Source organism: Larimichthys crocea, chromosome XIV (genome assembly GCF_000972845.2).
Source record: "Larimichthys crocea isolate SSNF chromosome XIV, L_crocea_2.0, whole genome shotgun sequence".
NCBI lineage: Eukaryota > Metazoa > Chordata > Actinopteri > Sciaenidae > Larimichthys > Larimichthys crocea.
In genome coordinates this window covers 12,515,863-12,536,671 of record NC_040024.1, presented here as the reverse complement: position 1 = coordinate 12,536,671, position 20,809 = coordinate 12,515,863, and the positions used below count along the sequence as shown (strand labels likewise).

Here is a 20,809-nt window from a genome sequence, read left to right as displayed (position 1 = left end):
GAATCATAGACATATATACACAGTACTCTCCTTTAGTTAGGATAGATCATAGACATATATATAGACTCTCCTTAGTTAGGATAGATCATAGACATATACATAGACTCTCCTTTAGTTAGGATATATCATAGACATATATACATAGACTCTCCTTTAGTTAGGATAGATCATAGACATATAACAAGACCTCCTTTAGTTAGGATAGATCATAGACAATATACATAGACTCTCCTTTAGTTAGGATAGATCATAGACATATATACATAAACTCTCCTTTATTTAGGATAGATCATAGACATATATACACAGACTCTCCTTTAGTTAGGATAGATCATAGACATATATGCACAGACTCTCCTTTAGTTAGGATAGATCATAGACATATATGCACAGACTCTCCTTTAGTTAGGATAGAGCATAGACATATATGCACAGACGCCTCACTGAGCACGTTGGTCCGTTGCTGTGATACGTTACCTTGTCCGCCATATTGGATGTGGCAGATCTGCCCGTAAACTAATACAAGCAGGGCCGGTTTTAGCTATGGGCAATGTGGGCGACCGCCCAGGGCGCAGTCTCCGTGAGGGCTTTAAGTTAATGCCTCTTATACACCCATTCACACACACACTAATATATCTGGAAAACAAAGCTCTACTTTGCCACATCCAAAATGGCGGCCGCCACCGGAAGTAAACAAAACCGCGTTAATTGCGTTATTTTTTTTAACGCGTTAATTCTTTAAAATTAATCGACAAAATTAACGCGTTAATTTTGACAGCACTATCCTAACTAAAGGAGAGTCTGTGCATATATGTCTATGATCTATCCTAACTAAAGGAGAGTCTGTGGTGTAAAGATGTTTAAGGACGGACTTTTAGGGGGAACATTTCATTTTAAAAAGTTGCCCGACGGCTCGTTGGACAAAAACAAGGCAATTTGCACAGTTTGCAAAGCCGAATTTAAATTCCACAGAAGTAACACGACTTTAACATATCACCTCAAAGCAAAACACCCAGTCTACACTACAGGAGTGTGGCACTCCTCAGTATATTTCCTCATTCTGGCTTTTTTCTGTTTGCACTGTGCATATGTGCACCTTAAGCCAATTCATGAATGAATTTAAATATACTTTCTCTGTGTTTATTCTACATTAATTTGATCATTTTACATAAATAAATATTCATTATAAGCTTCAGTCTCAGAAAAATGCATTTAATGTATTGATATATTTATTGATAGATTAATCGCGAGTTAATTTTTTTTAATCGATTGACAGCCCTAATATATATATATATTTATATATTCATATATTCCTTCCTCTGTGTGTGTCTAGCTGGCAGACGTAGCTGTGGACAGTTTATGTCGTGGTGTATTTGCGGGAGACAGCAGGAAATTGAGTGTGCGTTCTTGTTTTCCTCCCTTATACAACGCAGAGCAGCACAGAGGATCGCTGACACTGGGCATGTTGCTAGGTTCAGGTACATTGCAATATTCATTCTACTGCTGTTATTTGTGACTTTGTGACTCTTTTGGTGTGTATAGGTCAGCTTTTAAGACCATAGTTGATGAAAACTGATTTCTTTTTGTTTTGTTTTGTTTTTTTATTAAACCAAGCATGACGTATTACTGTACTATATTTACCCTTAAACTGCTACTGCTATTCCTTCTTTACTTTAAGATATTTTCCTTTGATTCTGCTTTATTTTAGTTTCTTCCTTATTGTAAATGTAATTGTAATGCATTGTATGTGTGGAAACCTGTAGGGCCCACTCCTGTGATCCCCCCTGGCCCTCTGGCTCAGAAAGCTATCAAAGAGTTGTGGGCCCAGTGGTCCCTAAAAAGGGGAGTAGAGTCTTTCCCAGAATCCATCACTGAGTACCTACAACGGAGCGGGAGAGTGCAGCTTCAAAGAGAGGCAGCTGTTAAACAGATTAGTCCTTCAGCCTCTGGTTGGAAGGTTAGTGTGTTTCCCTGAATGTGACTGTATGTGTGTATGATAAGATTTACCTGGTTGAGCATGGTGTGTTATTCACCCTGTCTGTCTCTCTTTCAGTGTGATGTACCATAAACCTGCTGAATGTTACCTGTCCAACAAAAACATGTTTGACTGTTCGTTTTTCATATTTCATAACATATGTGCTTGTTTGTTTGTGTAGATCCATTTGGAGGATGGAGTCATACTAGCTGACCACGTCATCTCTGCACTGCCTGCTAAAGGCAAGTGGTGGTTTACAGAATGTTACAGGAATGTTTTGTCTTACATGACAGGAACAGAGAAGAATGCACTCATGCCCCTCAACTCGCCAAATGTCTTCTGAAAAGTAGCAGGAACAAAGATGTTTGACATACACAACAACACAAAACAGAGGAGGGGAAGTTATAATACTACAAAATAATGAAATACCATTTTTGGCATTTCAATAACCAGTGTACATAAAATAATCTACATCTACAAATAATCTACAGAAAACACAAAAATATTTCTCTCTGCCCTACATCACTTCTCTCCTACCCACCCCAACCACCCGCCCACAGCCCTCTCCTCAGTTCTGCCTTCCTCCTGTCAACTTCTCATCGAGCATCTTCAGGACATCTTCACAGCAACAGTCGCTGTGGTAAATCTTGAGTATGAGGGTTCCATCCTGCCTGTAGAGGTGAGAGTTACACTAGGACACACAATACATCATTCTGAACAGGGCTTTGCAGGAGCCACTAGATGATTGGACTACAAAAAGCATTTTTCTTTTTCATACTGATTCTCTATAATGATTGAGTTTGTGCATTTCACTTGTCTAAGGAACAAGGACGCTGTTGTACTATTCACAAAAAAATCAGTGCTCTAAATGTGGTATAAATGAGCCCTGTGAAGCAGCAATGAGCACAGTCTTGCCTTCGCAGTGACCCCTCTTCAGGTGTCAACATCATGGCAAATTCCACAATTCCACATCATTTTGTATAATAACATGCCTCTGATAATTAAAGTGCTGTTCTGTTGTTGTTGAGCTTTACCAGTGATGACTGATACAGCCACCTCTGCCTCTGTGTGTTGTCAGGGTTTTGGTCATCTGCTTCCGTCGTCAGAGGATCTGGGTTTACTTGGTGTGATCTACGACTCTGTTGCCTTCCCTCAACACAACAGACCCAATGGACAGACTACTAGACTGACGGTACACTAACTAACTAAGAATGTCTTTGCCATTTGTGATGCATGCAAGAAAATATCCCAGTACAAAATTTGATGAAATCAGTCAAAATCGTTTATACAATAGTATAAAATCAACCTGATGAATTCACTGGCTAAGGGCAGGAAGTGTAACGTATAAATTTACTACTTACAGAGACGAGTGGGTCAGGCTCTACTATAGCACCACCACACACCACGTGTGGGGAAATTGAGACAGAGCGCTGCATGTTTTAGTGTAACGTCTAAGTGTAAAAGCGTAATGTCACCAATATGAACTTCTCAGTGATGACCGACGATAATGGATTCCAAGAATATGAAACAGTATACACTTCCTGTCTCCTAAGTGGGTGTGGTTGTTGCCCCTGATCTCCAAATCTTGTTGGAAGTGTTGTGAATGTCGTGTAGATGGATGAAAGCAGATTCTGTTGTGTTGCTATAGATCAGAGGGAAGAGAAATCTGTGCTGCTGAAACAGACTGGTCTCCAAAAAGTTAATTTTCTCCTGATTTATTTTAGCGTCAGGATGTGGCTGTGAAAAATGAGGATTTACTTTAGTGACTCTGAAGAGAAAGAAATTGCTCGTAATGTGTGCTCACGTTCATTTTTCCCCATTAGAGTCAGTAAACTCCAGACCTGCTGCTGGTCATCTAAAGGGGAGCAGCAGTGGCTAAACCTACATGACTCTTAAGTGAGGCATCTTATTTATTATCATCTCTGATGATGTACTGTGAGTTGGGCTGCACCATTTTTGGATTTCATTTCAGTACATCATGAAGACCTGCACCCTGCTAACCCATAGAAATAATTTAGGTTAAAGACACTTCCACGTTGATTTTACTTTACAGACCCAAAAGCTCTTTCCTCTAATTGTATTGTTAATTATAAGTGTATAACAACTTTTGCCACCTCATGTAGATCGCTTGTTAAGGCCTCTAAATCCTCACTTAAAATGTAGTGGAGTCCATGACTGTCTAGTGGTAGCAGGCTGTCCAGGAATGAGATGGTTGTCAAAGTGTCCTAAGGTAAGATACTGAACCAGAAATTGCTCCTGATGGTAGTACCATGTATTGAAAGCTTAATATTATTTTGAGATCTTTGTAGGAAATGTACTGCGCCTGGTGAACAGTATGTGAATGTGTGTGTAAACAAGTGAAGGGAAATTAGGTCGTCATTTAGCAGTTCTTCAGCAGAATGACCTGGTGTTTGGTACCAGGCAGGTGGTGTATATTTGGTTTATTAGAGCCTTTTACTGAAAATGTCTTTACATATCATGTTTTGGCTTCACCTATGTAAAATTGCTGTAAGGTACAGTCCTTTACAGTGAAGAACATTGTTTCTTTCAAGTTGTGAGGCCCCATTCAAGTGAAGTGAGCCCACACCTCTGACCTAACATTACACTATTATGTCCTTCTAGGTGATGATGGGTGGAGCCTGGTTCCAGGAGGTGTTTGGGTCCCCAGAATCAGTAACAGAACAGTGTCTTTTAGCAAAAGCCACTGAGGCAGTGCACTGTCACCTGGGAGTCACCACAGCACCCATTTGGAGCTGGGTAGCTTTACAGAAGGTATGACAGTGCTTGTGTGCAATGTATTTTTAAATTAATTGTAAATAAAAATGTTTAAAAAAAAAAACTTGTCGCCAATGCAGGTCAAAAATACATGCTGGATTCTTTGATCACTATTTGATAATTTTTTTTTATTATTTGCTGGTAAAAGTGATAAAATCTTTGTTTTTCTCATGTCAGAACTGTATACCTCAGTATTATCATGGACACTTTCGGAGAGTTGGTGAGTATTAACTTATATACTAGTCTAAAAATGATGAGTTGTAAATCGTAGTAAATCATTTTCGTGTGTGTGTGTGTGTGTGTGTGCGCCTTTCCAGAGTCCATGCGTAGCTTCATAAGGAAGAATAATCTCTCACTGTCTCTGATTGGTTCATCCTATGATGGCGTGTCAGTGAATGACGTCATCTTCATTGGCAGAAAAGCCGTTGAGGAGTTGTTGGGAACTGAAGTTTGATGGCACTGGTCAACACTGAAACACAGCTGGATATGTTAGCATGGAGAAATGTGTAGTCGATCTGCAGCCTGAATAGGTCAGCTTCAGAACTTCCATAGAAATGTCAATACTGCACAGACTGAATGAATGAAGAATGAAGTTTTTTTTTTTTAGTAACACTGTGTATACATAATATTACAAATTGCAGTTCTAGTAAAGCCTTATTGTACCTACATGCTGTTTGTCATTTTCTTTCTTTTTTTTCTAAGAGTATGCAAAGCACATCTGTACAGATTAAAGCCCTGAGGCAAATGTGGTTTTGTGTCTGTCCACATGAGCAGAACGGTAAATCAGGCTCGTTCATTTGCTGAGTTTAAAATATCAACAAGCTTCAACAACATAGAAATTATGGTTTTATTTAAAGAAGGAAAAGAAAGGGGGGAAAAAAGAGTCAACATCCTCACAATCTCAGTACATCTCCTGATTGGACATAAAAATAACAGCCCTGCTCTCAGTGTGTTTTTTTTTTTTGTCTGTCCACTGGTGAGCACAATGCACAGTGTCACTTTATGAAGACTATCTGAGACCAAGTTTCTTCTTCTCTTTGTGTTTCTTGCGCACCACTTCGATGTTGCGGTCCTTCCACATGCTCTTTCTTAATTTGATGGGACGACTGCCAACATATTTCCCTGGACAGACAGAGTGAGAGGACACAGAGATAGAAGTTATTAACCTGTGTCAAAGTGTCACATTTAGACAAAGGATGGGTGAAAGAACTGAAGGCTGTCAGTTGGAAATCCTAACTTAATCAATTTGGCTTTTTAATATTGTCACACAGACATTTTGGGCAAGGCGCACTTCTGCAGTGTGTATGCTGGCAATTTTATGATGAATAGGGATAGGATCTTCATCTTAATTAGAATACATGTCCTCGATGCTCTTAGTTAATGGGTTCTTATTTTTACCAACAGGATTTATACATCAAGAACCATCAAAGCGTAAAATGTAAAAAAAAAAAAATCAAAATCACATCAGCTTACAAACATAACTGGAAATATTGAAAAAGCAGACAGGTGAGTGAGCATGTTCACAAAGACACTGACCATTCATCTCCCTCATAGCTCTGACATAGTCATTTGGATCCTTGAAGCTGACGAAGCCGTAGCCCTTAGTCTTTCCTGTACGTTTATCTCTCACCACCTGATGACAACAAAGGACTTCAGTGAGGAATCAATGTGGGATTATTTTCTACAACATACACGTACGCACACACATTTAAACGTCTGAGTATGACGAAGTCTCCTGGATGATGGATGTCAAAAAGAAGTGTCTACTGCAGTGAAGCAACATTATTAAAAGAGTTTGTTAAACCACTTTTATGTTGACATCCTCAATTCAAGAATCATTTAGATACTGTTGGTTGTATATTTAGGTAATTGCGTCCCGCATTGCTCACATTTTTATAGATGTAATATAATGAAATGTACCAGAATAATTAATCAGAAAGATGCTATGCATAGAAAGACTCAACATGTAATATTGTGTGTATCTTGCTCAAGTTACGGTGCACAGATTTGATTGACTGAATTGTGTCATGAGAGATGATTTACATCACCATTGCTCTGTGAGTTTTCCAATCTGCCATAAAGGCTGGAAAAGCTGTGCTGGTTCAAATAGAAATGCTCCATTACAATTGTAGTTCTCATAGTAATTTATTGGTCTCATCTTCCTAATGGTGACCTCTGCACTATCCAATTACATTATTATACATATATGAATTATGTTTTTTTTATTTTACTGTTACTGGTTTTATTGAACTTATTTATACATGTGTATATAGTGTTAAAATAGGATATCATATAGGTGTATATTGTTAAAGTTTTGTTTCTTGCTATTGTTTTCGTGCTATCACTTACTATCTCACCATTTGGGAGCTGCGGTAACAAAAACAATTTCCCCGCATGGATTAATAAAGTATTTCTGATTCTGATTCTGATTTATTTGACTGCTGAATAAAATGTTGGGGGAACTGAACTTTTTAGAAGTCATTACAGTTGGGTTGTATTTTTGTATTGTTTAACTCTTGTTAGACACAAAAACACTACACAAGCAAACCTTTGCTTTGAGAAAAGATGGGTATCTGCTAAAGGCTCTGGCCAGTATGTCGTCGTTAACCTCATTACCAAGGTCACCACAGAATATACGGAAATCATCTGCAACAAGAAATAAGAACACGAGTCAGACAAACATGAATGTTACCTTTATCCTCCAGTAAGAGTAAACATTAACATCACATCCAATGTGTAAACATATCCAACCAATTTTCTAAGAGAAAAACTGCTTCCATCAATCATCTAAAACTCAAATGGTACAAGAAACCATGATAAAAACAGGACAGTGTTTTAAAATAGATTTTTTCATGATTCTATTTGAGTATCATACTTTGTCACATGATTTATCACAGTTATTTGGTCACTGCAGCAGTTTGTACCTGAATCCCACTCCAGCAGACTTGGGTCCTCCCAGCTGGTCCCTGCTGCTGTTCGTATACACTTCTTCACCTTCTCCACCTTTGCTTTCTTTTTGTCCTCTGTAGCACTTTCCACAGGCTGGAAAAAACACAATATTCAATGTGATATAGACCCCTCACCTATATGTCACTGATAGATACAGTGCTGTGAAAAAGTATTTGCCACCTTCCCTATTTCTTTTCTTGTTTTTTTTTGTATATTTGTCACACTCAAATGTTTCAGATCGTCAAACAAATTCTAATATTAGACAGAGATAACCAAAGCATAACAAATGCAGTTTTTAAGTGATGATTTCAAAAGAGCTCTAAACCTACCTGACCCTATCTGAAAAAGTAATTGCCCCTCTTTGTTAAATCATAAATTTACTGTTAACCAAATTGTTTGGAAAGCTGAGTTCATTTTCACGACCTACACCCAGATCTGATTACTGCCAGACCCGTTGAATCAAGAATTCAGTTACACAGAACCTGTCTGACAAAGTGAAGTAGGCTAAACATCTAAAAAAATAAATAAAAAATAGCCCATCATGCCATGAAGAAATTCAAGAACAGATAAGAAACAAAGTCATTGACATCTATCAGTCTGGAAAGGTTACAAGTCCATTTCCAAGGCTTTGGGACTCCAGTGAATCACCATGAGAGCCATTATTCACAAATGGAGAAAACTGGAACAGTGGTGAACCTTCGTAAGAGTGGCCGCCCTCTTACTTGTCTTGCATTGACACAACAGAACCCAGAATAACATCTAAAAGACCTGCAGGCCTCACTTGTCTCAGTTAAGGTCAGTGTTCATGATTTAACAATAAGAAAGAGAATAGGCAAAGATGGCATCCATGGGAGAGTTCCAAGGTAAACACCACTGCTGACAAAAAAAGAACACAAAGGCTCATCCCACATTTTCCAAAAAACATCTTGATTATCTCTGAAACTTCGGGGAAAATATTTTGCACACATTTGAATAATAGGCTGATGTGACTGATTTTGTGAGTGTGTGAGTTTTCACACCCAAAAAGTTCAATTATCTTGTTAAAATCTTTTTCCCTCATTAGAAAAAATCCAGAATCAAGAAATATCCAAATATATAGCATCCCAAAATTTTGAAACTCAAACATTCAAGTGTAGGAACAATATGAAAAACACATTTTTGAGTGGAAGGGGGAATTGATAGGCTTGACAGGTAGTGATGCATGGGTCAGATCCGTTGTGTGATAGCGGAGCAGAGGCAGCAGCTGGATTTTGCACCCATGGTCAGTATTAGTAGTGTGTGTATAGGCAAACAAACAAACAACAACAACCACCACCACCACCACAATGACCATCATTCATTGCGTTTTGTGGGAAGTTATTACAATATTGAAAGGTGAAGATTTTCACTTCCCCACAAACGTAATAAATCCCTGCAAACGTAACTACATTTGTGGGAAATCGCATTACGATGTAGTAGGCAGCGGCTATTACGTTTGTGGAAAATGTATTACGTTTGTGGGATTATTGCTGCAGATTTTTATTACGTTTGTTGTTTATAACGTTTGTGGACCTTGGCGGGCGTACAGACAGTGATTCTTATTCTTATAGTAGGTATAATGCACTTTGCATTCTCACTATCCTAAGTCTCATTTAAAAAGGAAATTATGAGTGTTTCAGACTTAATAGAAAGCGGACTGCAGCTTTTGAATGTACCTCAGTGTGGGGTGGCTCAGGCTCAGGCATGCTGGGTCCAATGACGGTGCTGCTGTCTTCACTCTCCTTTTTGTCCAGAAGACCTGCTGCCATCACTGCTGCCTGCTGCTCTGCAACCCGTGCTGCCAGTTCCTCCTGAAACATTCATAGACTGTGAGCTTCTATACCATACTGGTAGGGAATTGATACATCTTTCCATACCACAGGAAAAAAAGGGCTTGTTACACGAAATAGGATAATTTCTTTCTATTCAGTCAACTGTGATGATTTGCGCGTCATCATCTGTTTTATAGCTTTACATTTTTGATATATGACCATATCTATCATGTGGTATCAAAAAGCATCAAAGTATGAATACTTTTGACTATCTTAGCTGTCACTTGTGTAATCACATGTCCGGAGAACACAACCAGAATATAAAAATCAGGAGACAGACAAGCACACAACATGCTCTCAGAACATAATTACCATTCTGGCTTGTCTCTGAGCTCTGATATCATTTCTTTTATGTCCAGCAGAGGCAGGAGGAGCAGAGTACACAGTTGGTGCTGCCTGGATGATTGATGGCGTCGCCTTGATGGGAGGCGGGACCACTTGTCTTGTTGCTGGGGCTGACACCATGGAGACCATATCAGCGACCTGAGTGAAAGACACCAACAGATGCTGAGAGATGCAGAAAATTTCAGCTTAATGTACACCAAAGTTAGTCACGGAGGTCCACAAGGTTCTGTGCCTGGACCAGTTCTATTCACCCTATATTTAGTATGCTTCTTTTAGACAACATTATTAGGAATCACTCCATTCACTAGTTATGCAGATGGCATACATACATACATACATTTATTAATCAAGCCTAAAGAAAGTTAGCTCATTTAGCCAAATTCAAGTATGCTTTAAAGACATAAAAACTTGGATGACCTTAAATTTTCTGATGTTAAATATATAGTGATGTCATGTATAGTTACTCTAGCTGTCTTGGGGAAATTGTCTGGTTTTGACAACAGCCTGCGAGAATGCTTTGCTGTGATCCAGTCATAAAATTACACTTGCAAAAGTGCAAAGGTTTACACTTACATTATTTTTTAGAACAGCAACTGCAGAAAATGTCAAAGTAAGACATAAAGCAATATTATCACAAAGACTGATATGGTGTAAATTTTCCCAGCGTGGTGAGCCACTGCAAAGACTGTGTCTTTGAGTTCTCACCTGAGGTGCAGCAGTCATATGCTGAATAGGCTGAGAAGCACCCTGAGATGTCTGGCCATGCAGGGTAGGAGGGAGCATCATGGGAGGAGGTGGAGGAGGCCGGGGCAGTGGAGGTGCTATTGGAGGACCACGCATCATTTGCAGCCTCTGACCACCTATCAACACAGTGTTAGTAATTTAAACAATAATAAATGAACCTCATTTTGTGAATGAAGGCAGAGAATTAAGCAGGGATGGCAGTTCAGTTTTCTGCTTCTGCCATGAGGTGCTGGACAAAGGCCACATTTACGCATTTAAAGTGTAGTACTGCTGGTGCTTGGAGCAATGCTGCATTGTGTGCGTTGACCCACAGCACATTTGGGCTAAGAGGACTTTTACACCCTTACAAACTAATTCTGTGTATTGCCATTTCATTTGTTATGTTTGAAATGTTAAGGATTTGTATTTCTACATTATGTCCTGCCTAGATTCAGTTTGTAACTGAAGCAAGAAGTTTCAGAAGGTGTTGGGACCTTTCCTGAAATACTTTGAGAATCTTTGGTCAAATTAAATAATCTGTTCCTCTCTCCTCTGTTTGTCTTTCTGTCAGTTATACAGTCTGCACAGTCAATGTCTAAATTCACCTTCTTTTACTTCTTTTGCTTTATTTATCCTGCTCTTTTTTATTTACCTTGCAATACAAAACCTGACTTCCAGCCATTATGGTTTGTAGATGTGACTAGTGGGAGGGGAAGGATATTTGTGTTCTATCCTTCTGCAATTTAATTTTTTTTACATTTTTTTACATTTTATAAAAATTTGTGTTTTTTCTTCAATATAAATGAGGGGGAAAAAAGGATTTGTATTGTTGAAAAATAATTACTAAAGAAAATTAAAATAAAATGAAATACTGTTCTTCATTAGATCGTTGTCATCACATCCTGCTCTAATCTTTCTGACTTTGGGTCTCATTTACAAACAATGTGTACACATAAATCTGTGTTTCAATGGACCCACAAATTCTGGAGTAATCAGTATCTTCTTACCTGAATTTCTTTGGACCCTATTAAATGAAGAACACTACAAATGATAGGTGACACACCTTTTAAATGAATGCATAGCATATTAAAAACATTTTTTCAGCTTCAATAGAGAACAATATTTACAACTGTTAATTTACTGATGAACTAGCCAAATGTATTAAATCATCATGAAATTGAAACCCTTTCATCCTCATAAATGACTGTCATAACTAAAATATTCAACTCTAAAGATTGTACTGGGACATACTTAACTTAAACAATCTACGTCTTGTCATTCATGTATAAATTGCGTTATGGCTTTATTTGATAGATTGATATGCCTCTAGGCAAATGTATTTGTTTATAGACTAAAATAGGGAGTTATCGCAGGATCAGTTTAGAAGGATTCAGATTAACTGACATATTTTGCATGCACACTTATTTTGTGCACACAGGAAGAACATTTATTCACATTTAGGATAAATTATTCATCTCACTTTTTGCTTTGATGACTCACTTTTTTTTTTTTTTTGCAAAGTGGGGAGAGAGATGGGGAATGACATGCAGGAAAGAGCTACAGGCCGGATTCGAACCCTGGGCCACTGTGGCAAGGACTGAGCCTTTGTACATGGGGCAGCTGCTCTACCAACTGAGCTAACCAACACCCCAGTGACGGAGACATTTTGATAACATACAGAAGCTCTGCCCAGCGCCGGTTCTGGCTACATTTGCGCCCTGGCCGAACACCCTACTTAACCATACTTAAGAGTCACGTTCCCCGGGGACCTGTTTGGACGTGACACCACGGAAGGACAGAGCAGCAGGCTGTGGTAAGTTTACCTTTATTTGCGGTGTTATAATCCGCATAATAATTACTTAGTTCGTTTAATGAATCTTCATACTCGTGTTCTTACACGGGACTCACACAAGAGGCGTTACAGCAGCGTGACGGCAGCGCCGCGGTTTAGCTGCGTCCTTTGCCCAACTCACACCGGACGCGTCAGCCGTGATACGGCAGCGGAGCGAGCCAGCCGTATTCACGCGAGATCACGAGATCAGAATCCTGGACGTACGCGAGACCCCGCGATAAACAGTGTATAAAGAAAACAACAACAACAAACAGCTGACTGCTTCTCCGACGTGGACGAGATTATAAAAAGCATCTGTTGTGTCAAATTATTGTGTGTTGTTCCACTTCAACAATTAGTCTCTCGTCGTTCATATTGAGACCCTTTGATCGATCTTTGATCACCTGGTGTCACCGGTCGTGACGTAACGTTGATGTGAAGTTGTAAAAAGCTACATGAACAGCGTATTGTGTTTTATTTTGAAAGGGGGCGGAAGTTTATTATGTTGATTCTGTGTCGGATTTCCTGTCTGGTGCGCAGTGCTCTGTTCAAATTTACGAGGTTTAGCAGCGGCTCGCGTCAAAAATAGAAATGCCGTGGCGCGGAGAGCCGCTTCTGGGACGCTTCTGAGACGCGCCCTGTGTGAGTGCTCTCATTGACTAGACTGGCGGCTATTTGCTACGGTGACCGCGGCGCAGCCGTTCCGTGGCCGTAACGCCTCCGGGGTGAGTTGGCCTTTAGTGTGTACGTCTGTGTTTTGTGTGTTCAGGTGCTTAACGAGTCGATAGTACCCAACTGCAGCCACCGAAGCCACAAGTACCCCTGGCTGCAGCCTGCAGATCGAGGCGTGCCTCAACGTTGAGCCACGCCCACATTGAGCCACGCCCCCAACGCTTGACTCCTTTCCGGGGGCCATCTGGCGGCAGAGACTATGAACTGCAAGTGGCCGCTCTGTGGACCGCTAAAGAATATTGTGCGCAGACGAAGACGACATAAATCAGTTTGCAAAATGGAGGTAAGCAAGGTATCTTTTTTTGTTTTGACGTGCTATTTTGTGATATAACCTACTACAGAATGTGGAAAAGTCCAGTTTTCAAAACAAACGAGCACTGCCTAAATTTCATTAAAAAGCTGTGTCTCATAAAACAAGTGTTGTACTATGCTCCTACACCCATTTTTAAATATGAGAATTTAGCTTAATAGCTTCGAGGTGGTGTGACAACCCTGTTGTTGTTGAGGTGAAAAAGTCAGTCAGTCAGTCAGTCAGTCAGTCTGTCTGTCTGTCTGTCTGTCTGTCTGTCTGTCTGTCTGTCTGTCAGTCAGCTTACTTTGAAACTAAATTTTAGAGTCCTGTATTTAGGTTCTGAGATCAGTCTTGTCACATTTCTCTCTTTCAGAATTCACAATCATCAAAGTGTGGCTTAAGTTGTCGCAGTTCAACTCATTTCCACTGCTGCTATTGTGCAGAGACAATTATCAATAGAGCACAGTTTTTAAGGCACCTAGAAAAACACGAGGAGAAGCATAACAAACAAAGGCCCCCACTCAGCAACCCCTGCACAGAGCCTACGGGCCCCCACTCAGCACCCAGCTGCCCCTGTACAGAAGCAAGCAGCACCTGCACAGAACCCAGTGGCCCCTGCAGAGTGTCCAGACACCACTAAAACATATAGTCACACAAAACACAAGAAAGTTACTTGTCCCCACTGCAAAATGAGTTTGAGCCAAAACATTTTTAAAGCACACTGCAAGAGAAAACATACCCATCACTTTTAGACAGTGTGGAAGGACAGGTTTTTGGCTTGTCAGTGTGTCGATGTCAAACATGGTGTGTTTGCAGTTGAGAGATCTTTTTTTGGTCCAGCAACATCAATACACGTCATAAAGAATACTTGGGGTCCAACACAGAAAATCATGTGTGAGATCAACCAGTGCCGTCTGAACGGTGACTTTGCAGTGAGGAGCGGAATGCTGCCTTACGAGTGCCAACATTTGCAATCTTTATTATATTGCCCACGTGCTGACGATCAGACTGTGACTCTTACAGCTGAGGCCTTGGACACAATGGTAGCCAATCAATGGTTTGGTGTGGAGCATAAGGCTAGTCTCTTGCATCGTCAACAAAATGCAGATGCAGAGGGCGTGCCGCTGTCTGTGCATCTGACTGTGGGCGGTCCCCCATCCAAATTTCATATCTCTGTTTATGAACCTAAGGTAACCAATTCCAGTAGGATGGGAAGAGTGATTGTGTCGTATGACACAAAACAGAACAATTGGCATTGTCCCTGCTCTAAGCCAAGACAGTCGTGTATCCACAAAGCTGTTTCTAAATGGCATCTCTTTGTTACAAAGAGGGAACTATTTCGGAAGGTGAAGAGCACGGAGACAGAGATGCCCAATCCCACTCAGGCCACCACAGACGAAAATGTAAGTGAGTCTAAAGAGGACGGGTATCCACCAGATGACAGAAGCATTGCAAGGATGCTGAATTACCTCCTCACGAATAAAAAGCTCCCTGCAGATCTACCCCAAGACCTTATAGAAATGTCGAGAGGGAAGAACAAAGGACAGCTTTCCAAAGCACCTTATCCCTAAAGAAGCAAAATGTGTAGAATGTGAATACACACTTTGTGAGCAACTAATAACATCTAAAGGCAAGATCCTGACCAGCACAGGTGTAGTTGAAGGTTGGTACTATCACAGGTCTTTCTATGGTCTTGTGTTCTTACCATTTAGTGGGTTACATAATTTATATGTACACGAGAAATAATAAGTAGTTCTATTATTTTAAAATGACATGCAAGCAATAAACATGACCTTTGGTTGGACTGTGTTTTTAGGGATATCAACATACATGAAGTCATGCCTGAACTGTGGCATGATCTACAGATATCAGGAGTGGAAGGATGGTCTCCACAATTTTGATGACCACATAATCCTGTCCCTGCACTTGTGCCTGATGGTTAGGAATGCATTACAGGTAATGGCATGTCATTCAATAATGTATTTTGCTTGCTGTAAGGGCCAATGAATTGATTTTCTTTATAATGTTTAATTTCTTTACATCCCTTAGAGTGACCACCTTCAAGTTATATAATAATGAAAAGTAATAACTAGAAAAAATATATATTTATCCTTGCTGATTCCTCCTTATTCATAATTTTGTCATTACAGACATTACAATTTAACAAAAGGTGATTATATGACCTCAGAATATTCTTGTCTTCATCATTTTTCAGACGCATACAGCTATCAGTAAGGTCATTGAAATTATAGAGACAACAGAGAAGGTGTCCTTTCCAAACAAGGAGAGGGTTCTTCAAGCATACCTTCATTTTGAGCCCCTTACCAACCATGACTACACTTACAGTTGTGTGTCATGTGGATACAACCCAGCGGTTGTTGTGATGGATCTTCACAAGAAAGGCGTTTTCAATATGCCAGGTGAGTTTCATAATCTGTTATTTTACATATTTTATCTTCATTGTTTATATAACACCTCATTTGTCTCTGAATTATGGTGGAAGTGGAATGTCATATTAACCATGTCCCTGAATAACATATGTAATTTTCTGTATTAACTGTCATGTTTACAGTTTTTTTTAAGTGATTGAACTATGAAAAACAAACTATTGTTCTAACAGTGAGTGAAATCCAAAGCCCTCCTGATGGTTATGATGGTCATGTGGACATTAACAATTTCTGGAACGCTGTGGCCACAGAAATGATCAGTCGTGGTTTTATTCCATGTAAGTCATGTGAAAAGACAGAACAGCTTGAGAAGAGTTGCACTTGAAAGTTAAATTTTCTGATAATAATAGCTAATTCTCGTCACATTCTCATCAAAGGTGGTCGGAAGAACCCTTTTGTTGTGCCCCCAAGCTACCATCACTGGGCCCCATGGATTGGCCCACACACCCGTGGGTCAAATTCAGTCTTAAACACTGAATTTGAAAAAATTACAAAGCCCCAAAGTGGCAAATGATGGAGATGATGGAAACTTTAATGATGATGAGAAAATTGATGAAGAGTGGCTCACGGTTGAGCTTGTGAACTTGAAGGTAAGGCATGCATATTTTCCTCTGTTATGTCCTTACACATTTGATTTTAAATTTTTTGCTATAATGAAATACATGCTAACTTTGTTAATATTTCAGAAACATTCCACAACTCAATGTATCTGGTTATAACCACATTTAACAGATACTGAGGCCCCAGGCAAGGGAGATTTTTTTTCTAGATCCCCTCTTTGGCAGTGGCTGGAGAGATGAGAGTAGCACCGATATATTCAGGTTTTTAGGGCACCTTGCACCATCTGGACAGTGGTATTTCTGTTTTAAACCACTTGTCCTTTTTTGTTTGTTTTAATCAATTGTTCTGTTTTTATTTGATTTATCTTGTTCGAGTGGGGCAGTTCTGTTTAAGCCCATTTTCACTAACAAGGACCACGCCCGTACAGATGAAGTTTAAATATGTTTATTACGAGTAACATTTGGGAAGCGTGGGTGATGTGCTGCGGAGAGGGTTTAGGGAGGGATGATGGGATGAGGGGAGGAAAGGTGAGAGGGATGAGGGAAGTCAGGATGAGGGGTAGGGGAGACAAACGAGAAAGAGGGTTTGGGGGGAGATGTGACAGCAAAGTCAAAGGAGTGGACGGAAAAGGAGTGCTTAAATATGTGGAGAATGGAAATTGGATGAGTACGAAGCGTGGTCCTTGTTCCCTGAACCTAGCTTATAAAAAACTATATATAAAGAGTTTTTATTTGAAGTTCCAGCCTCCTTCCATATTCTTTTTCAACTTTGTTTCAAGACTTTATGCATGCTTTTGAAAAGTTGATTGTACTTTTATCTACTTACACTTTACTCTTTCTTCAGACACATTGCACAAAGCCTTTCTCCTGGCCCCTGGAGGATGCTTGGTGTGAATGATGTTCAGGTAAGACATTACTTAATTGCATTTGCTAAATTTTACTATTTTCTTTCTATTCTTTTATTAAAAATAAAAAACCTTGCTCACACCCCAGGGCCTAACAAAGCAAGGGTGCTCCAACAACTGTGGCATGTTTGTTTTGATGGTAAGACCTATTCAGTATGTTATATTGTTGCTGTTATCTGTAAAATGTTTGCTTGCTACATTAAACTATTTGTCTTGAAAAACTGTATCCTTGTGAAAATGAATGATATTACGGTATATTAACCAGTACCTCTTGACTTACAGTACGCTCTGTACATTGTCATGGGGGCCACATGCGATTTCAGAGAGGTATGTGTAAATTGTGACACATTACAATTATGTTATGTTACGTTATGTTTTTTGAAACATATTTGAATCTTCCTGCATTTCCTTCTACAAAGGAAAACATGATGCAGATAAGGAGATGGTGGTGCCTTGTTCTCCTGGAGAACTTCCCCATGCCGTAAGTGCCCTCAATGTCACACTTTTGAATCATAACCTTTTAAATCACCTGTTTTACTTTATTCAGTGTCAACTGACTAGCAAAAAAATGTTTCATCGGGAATGTATGTTTTCAAATCACCAAGGTCTGAAGAAGAAAGATTGCATGACAGAAAAAGGCGACGAGAGGAAAGAAGACTCCAGGTGAGAGGTCATGTGATGAGTTATTATGTAGTCAAACTATTACTTGAAGACAAAAGCCTAATCTCTCCACTTATTTCAGGATGTGGAAGAGGTCCCACTGAAAAGGTTCAGCTGTTCAGAATCTGTCTCTGAAGCATCAGGTATTGTTCAAGCAGCTTTGTTGTTTACACATCCATCAAAGTTGTAGAGGTACATCATGTCACAGAGAGTCATTTCTCACTTTCATTAAACTAGTATACTAAAAATCAAAGACACTGATTTTTTTGCTTTGTTATTGTGCCTATAAGAACCATAATCTGTTTCCTTTCTAGTGGAGGCTGATAACATGCCAGGACTGGGAACAGGGAGGGATGTATGTTGCCTGCTATGGGCTTTTTTTATTTCATTTCTCCAACCCTAACTTAATTGTTTTCTTCATTGTTGATTAGGAGGATGCACTGCTACGGGACACCATAGAGGCAGCAAAGTGGTGTACCACACAACCATTCAAGGGGAAACTTTCCCTGCCCCAAGTCATCTCAATGGACCAGAAAGGTCGCTTTAAGGCGGTGGAACGCCTCAGAATATCTGAAGGCCTCGATGAAGAGGAGAATGAAGGGGTCCGGGAGTCATTTCTCTTCCTTTTCAGTCTGCAGGAAGACCATGAGGCATTCTGCACTGAAATTATGGACACGCGACATTTGCAGGCATTTTCTGCTTTTGAAGTGTAGGCTACTGTCTGTGTCTTTTGTTCCCTGTTTTACTCCTCTTTTATTTTAAAGTTCAGTGTTCAGTGTTCAATGTGTTCAACTAAGGAATAAAATATATGCACTAAATGTAACACCTGAAAATCTCCCAGTGTATATATTTTTCTTTTTTTTTTGACATGCGTCGGCTCGTGCCTTGCACTGGCTCCCTACACCAAACCTTGTGCGTCGTCGGACCGCAAGGGTGTAGTCATTGAGATAGTTCCCCTAACCCTAACCCTAACCCTAACCTATGCGGTGTGAACAAGTGGTTCAGGAGGTCAGGTGGTAAGTATGCGGCCCCCCTGGGTTCCGACTCTAGGAACAGCACGCAGGGTGTGGTGGTCCAGAGCGTCAGGACCTTGAACGTGGCTCAGTCTTCTATGGTGGGTTAGCCCCGTCATGCTACAGCACATACTGCCATCACACGGAAACACTTGGAAAACTAAAAATTGAATTGAACCTTTTCTCCATTCTTACCCCTAAAATTTCTAATCCCCTAGTCCAGCTTAGGGACTAGCAGAGCGGATGCCCCGGGGACCTAGACCCCCTTACCCAATTCGTTACTCCCTCCCCTGGTTCGGTTAGGCACGAGGCCGAGGATGCACGGGCCCTTAGACCCCCTTGATTTGGGCTTCATTCCCCATCTGGAATCCTGTCTGGAAACCACCATCTTGAGCATATCGCCCTTCCGGACCCCCTCAAACAATAAACGACTTACCTACTGACCCGACTATTGACTGAGGGACTTACTCTGACATTTTTCTTAAGAAAAGATTCTCAACATTTGGACTACAATTGGTCACAGAGTCCACACTCGCGGGCTTGATTAACCCCGGCTGGGCCCTCTGAGGTGAGGTGTCTACGTGAAATGGCCGAAACACCTGATGATCTTGGTTCATACTGATGATGTGCTCTGAAAATTTTACAAATTCTTCCTTCTTTTAATGACAACAAACGACTGGCATACAGATCATGACCCCTCTCTATTTGTGTAAAAGTTGCCAGAGACCTGACTGAATCCACCCTATCTCCACCCTGCTCGACCTAAAAACCCTAACCCCGATTCTTGCCACACCGCCAAAATTAGTCCACCGTTGAAGCATGCAACCTAACCCACCATCCCGAATATCACCCCCCTGGATCTCTCCATCTTTCCGATCCCTTCGATTTGGCTCCCTTCTCCCCCTCCTCCCCTCCCCTCCCTCAACGGTGAGGGGTTGGGGCTCGGCAGGTCTTGGGACAACCAGGATTTGCCTAGCTGGCACGGTTTAGGTGATGGTTGAGTCACACCTCCCTTTACTGAATATCCGCTCCCAACCTCATCCGCTTAGTCTTCCTTCACTCTCCTTCCCTCTCCCTCAAGGGAAGGGCAACCAGGATTTGCCTAGCCGGCACGGTTCAGGTGATGGTGTACGTCAAACCCTCTTGTACTGAACATCCTGTCCTCACTTTCTGGTTCGCTCTTCCATCCTCTTGAACTGGCCCTCCCTCTCCCCCTCCTTCCCTCTCCCCTCAAGGGAGGTGATCGGTGGTCTGGAGTGGGAGAGCCAGGATTTGCCTAACCGGCGCGGTTTAGGTGATGGTGTAGTCACACCTCCTTTACTGAATTATCTCAACCCTCTCCGCTGGTCTATCTTCACCTTCTTCCCCTCCCCTCAGGGAGAGGACAACAGGATTTCCTAGCCGGCACAGTTCAGGTGATGGTGTAGCCACAACTCCCTTTACTGAAGATCCTGCTTCAAAATCGGTGACTTCCTTCCCTTCCCCTTAGGGGTGGGTTGGATGGTCTGACCGGGTCACCCATCTCCCTCGCCTTCCCTCTTCCCTCTAATTGTATTGGTGGGTTGATGGGTTGGGGAGGGGGACACGGGGTTTGCCGAGTTGGCGCGGTATTGGTGAAGGTGTAGACACACCTCCCTTTGCTGAACACCCTGTCCCCTCTTCTCGACCTTATCTTACCTGCTCCTGGGGCGCTCCTGCCTGGTCTTGGTGCGGCAATCCTGGGGGCCCTCCCTATCCGACACCAGGGATGCA

The 20,809-nt window shown here is 41.0% G+C and overlaps 2 protein-coding genes across 4 annotated transcripts in view; one reads left to right on the top strand and one right to left on the bottom strand.

Moving 5' to 3' along the window:
- Positions 1-5,416, top strand: part of ppox (protoporphyrinogen oxidase) — a 24,358-nt gene extending 18,942 nt beyond the window's left edge. For all 3 annotated transcript variants that reach the window (XM_019266841.2, XM_010752112.3, XM_027287873.1), the window contains 8 exons: positions 1,334-1,478; positions 1,764-1,957; positions 2,157-2,217; positions 2,536-2,654; positions 3,054-3,167; positions 4,598-4,747; positions 4,928-4,970; positions 5,068-5,416. In XM_019266841.2, the coding sequence (XP_019122386.1) occupies positions 1,334-1,478; positions 1,764-1,957; positions 2,157-2,217; positions 2,536-2,654; positions 3,054-3,167; positions 4,598-4,747; positions 4,928-4,970; positions 5,068-5,204 (963 nt within the window). In that variant the 3' untranslated portion in view covers positions 5,205-5,416. The remainder of the gene's footprint in view (positions 1-1,333; positions 1,479-1,763; positions 1,958-2,156; positions 2,218-2,535; positions 2,655-3,053; positions 3,168-4,597; positions 4,748-4,927; positions 4,971-5,067) is intronic.
- Positions 5,417-5,583: 167 nt separating this feature from the next.
- Positions 5,584-11,354, bottom strand: rbm42 (RNA binding motif protein 42). The gene is made up of 7 exons (XM_010752113.3): positions 10,600-11,354; positions 9,862-10,032; positions 9,394-9,528; positions 7,675-7,792; positions 7,299-7,396; positions 6,287-6,383; positions 5,584-5,872 (listed from the first exon to the last, which is right to left on the bottom strand). Exons 1-7 carry the CDS (start codon positions 10,735-10,737, stop codon positions 5,760-5,762), a joined length of 870 nt encoding a protein of 289 aa, XP_010750415.1. The 5' UTR covers positions 10,738-11,354; the 3' UTR covers positions 5,584-5,759.
- Positions 11,355-20,809: the final 9,455 nt, after the last annotated feature.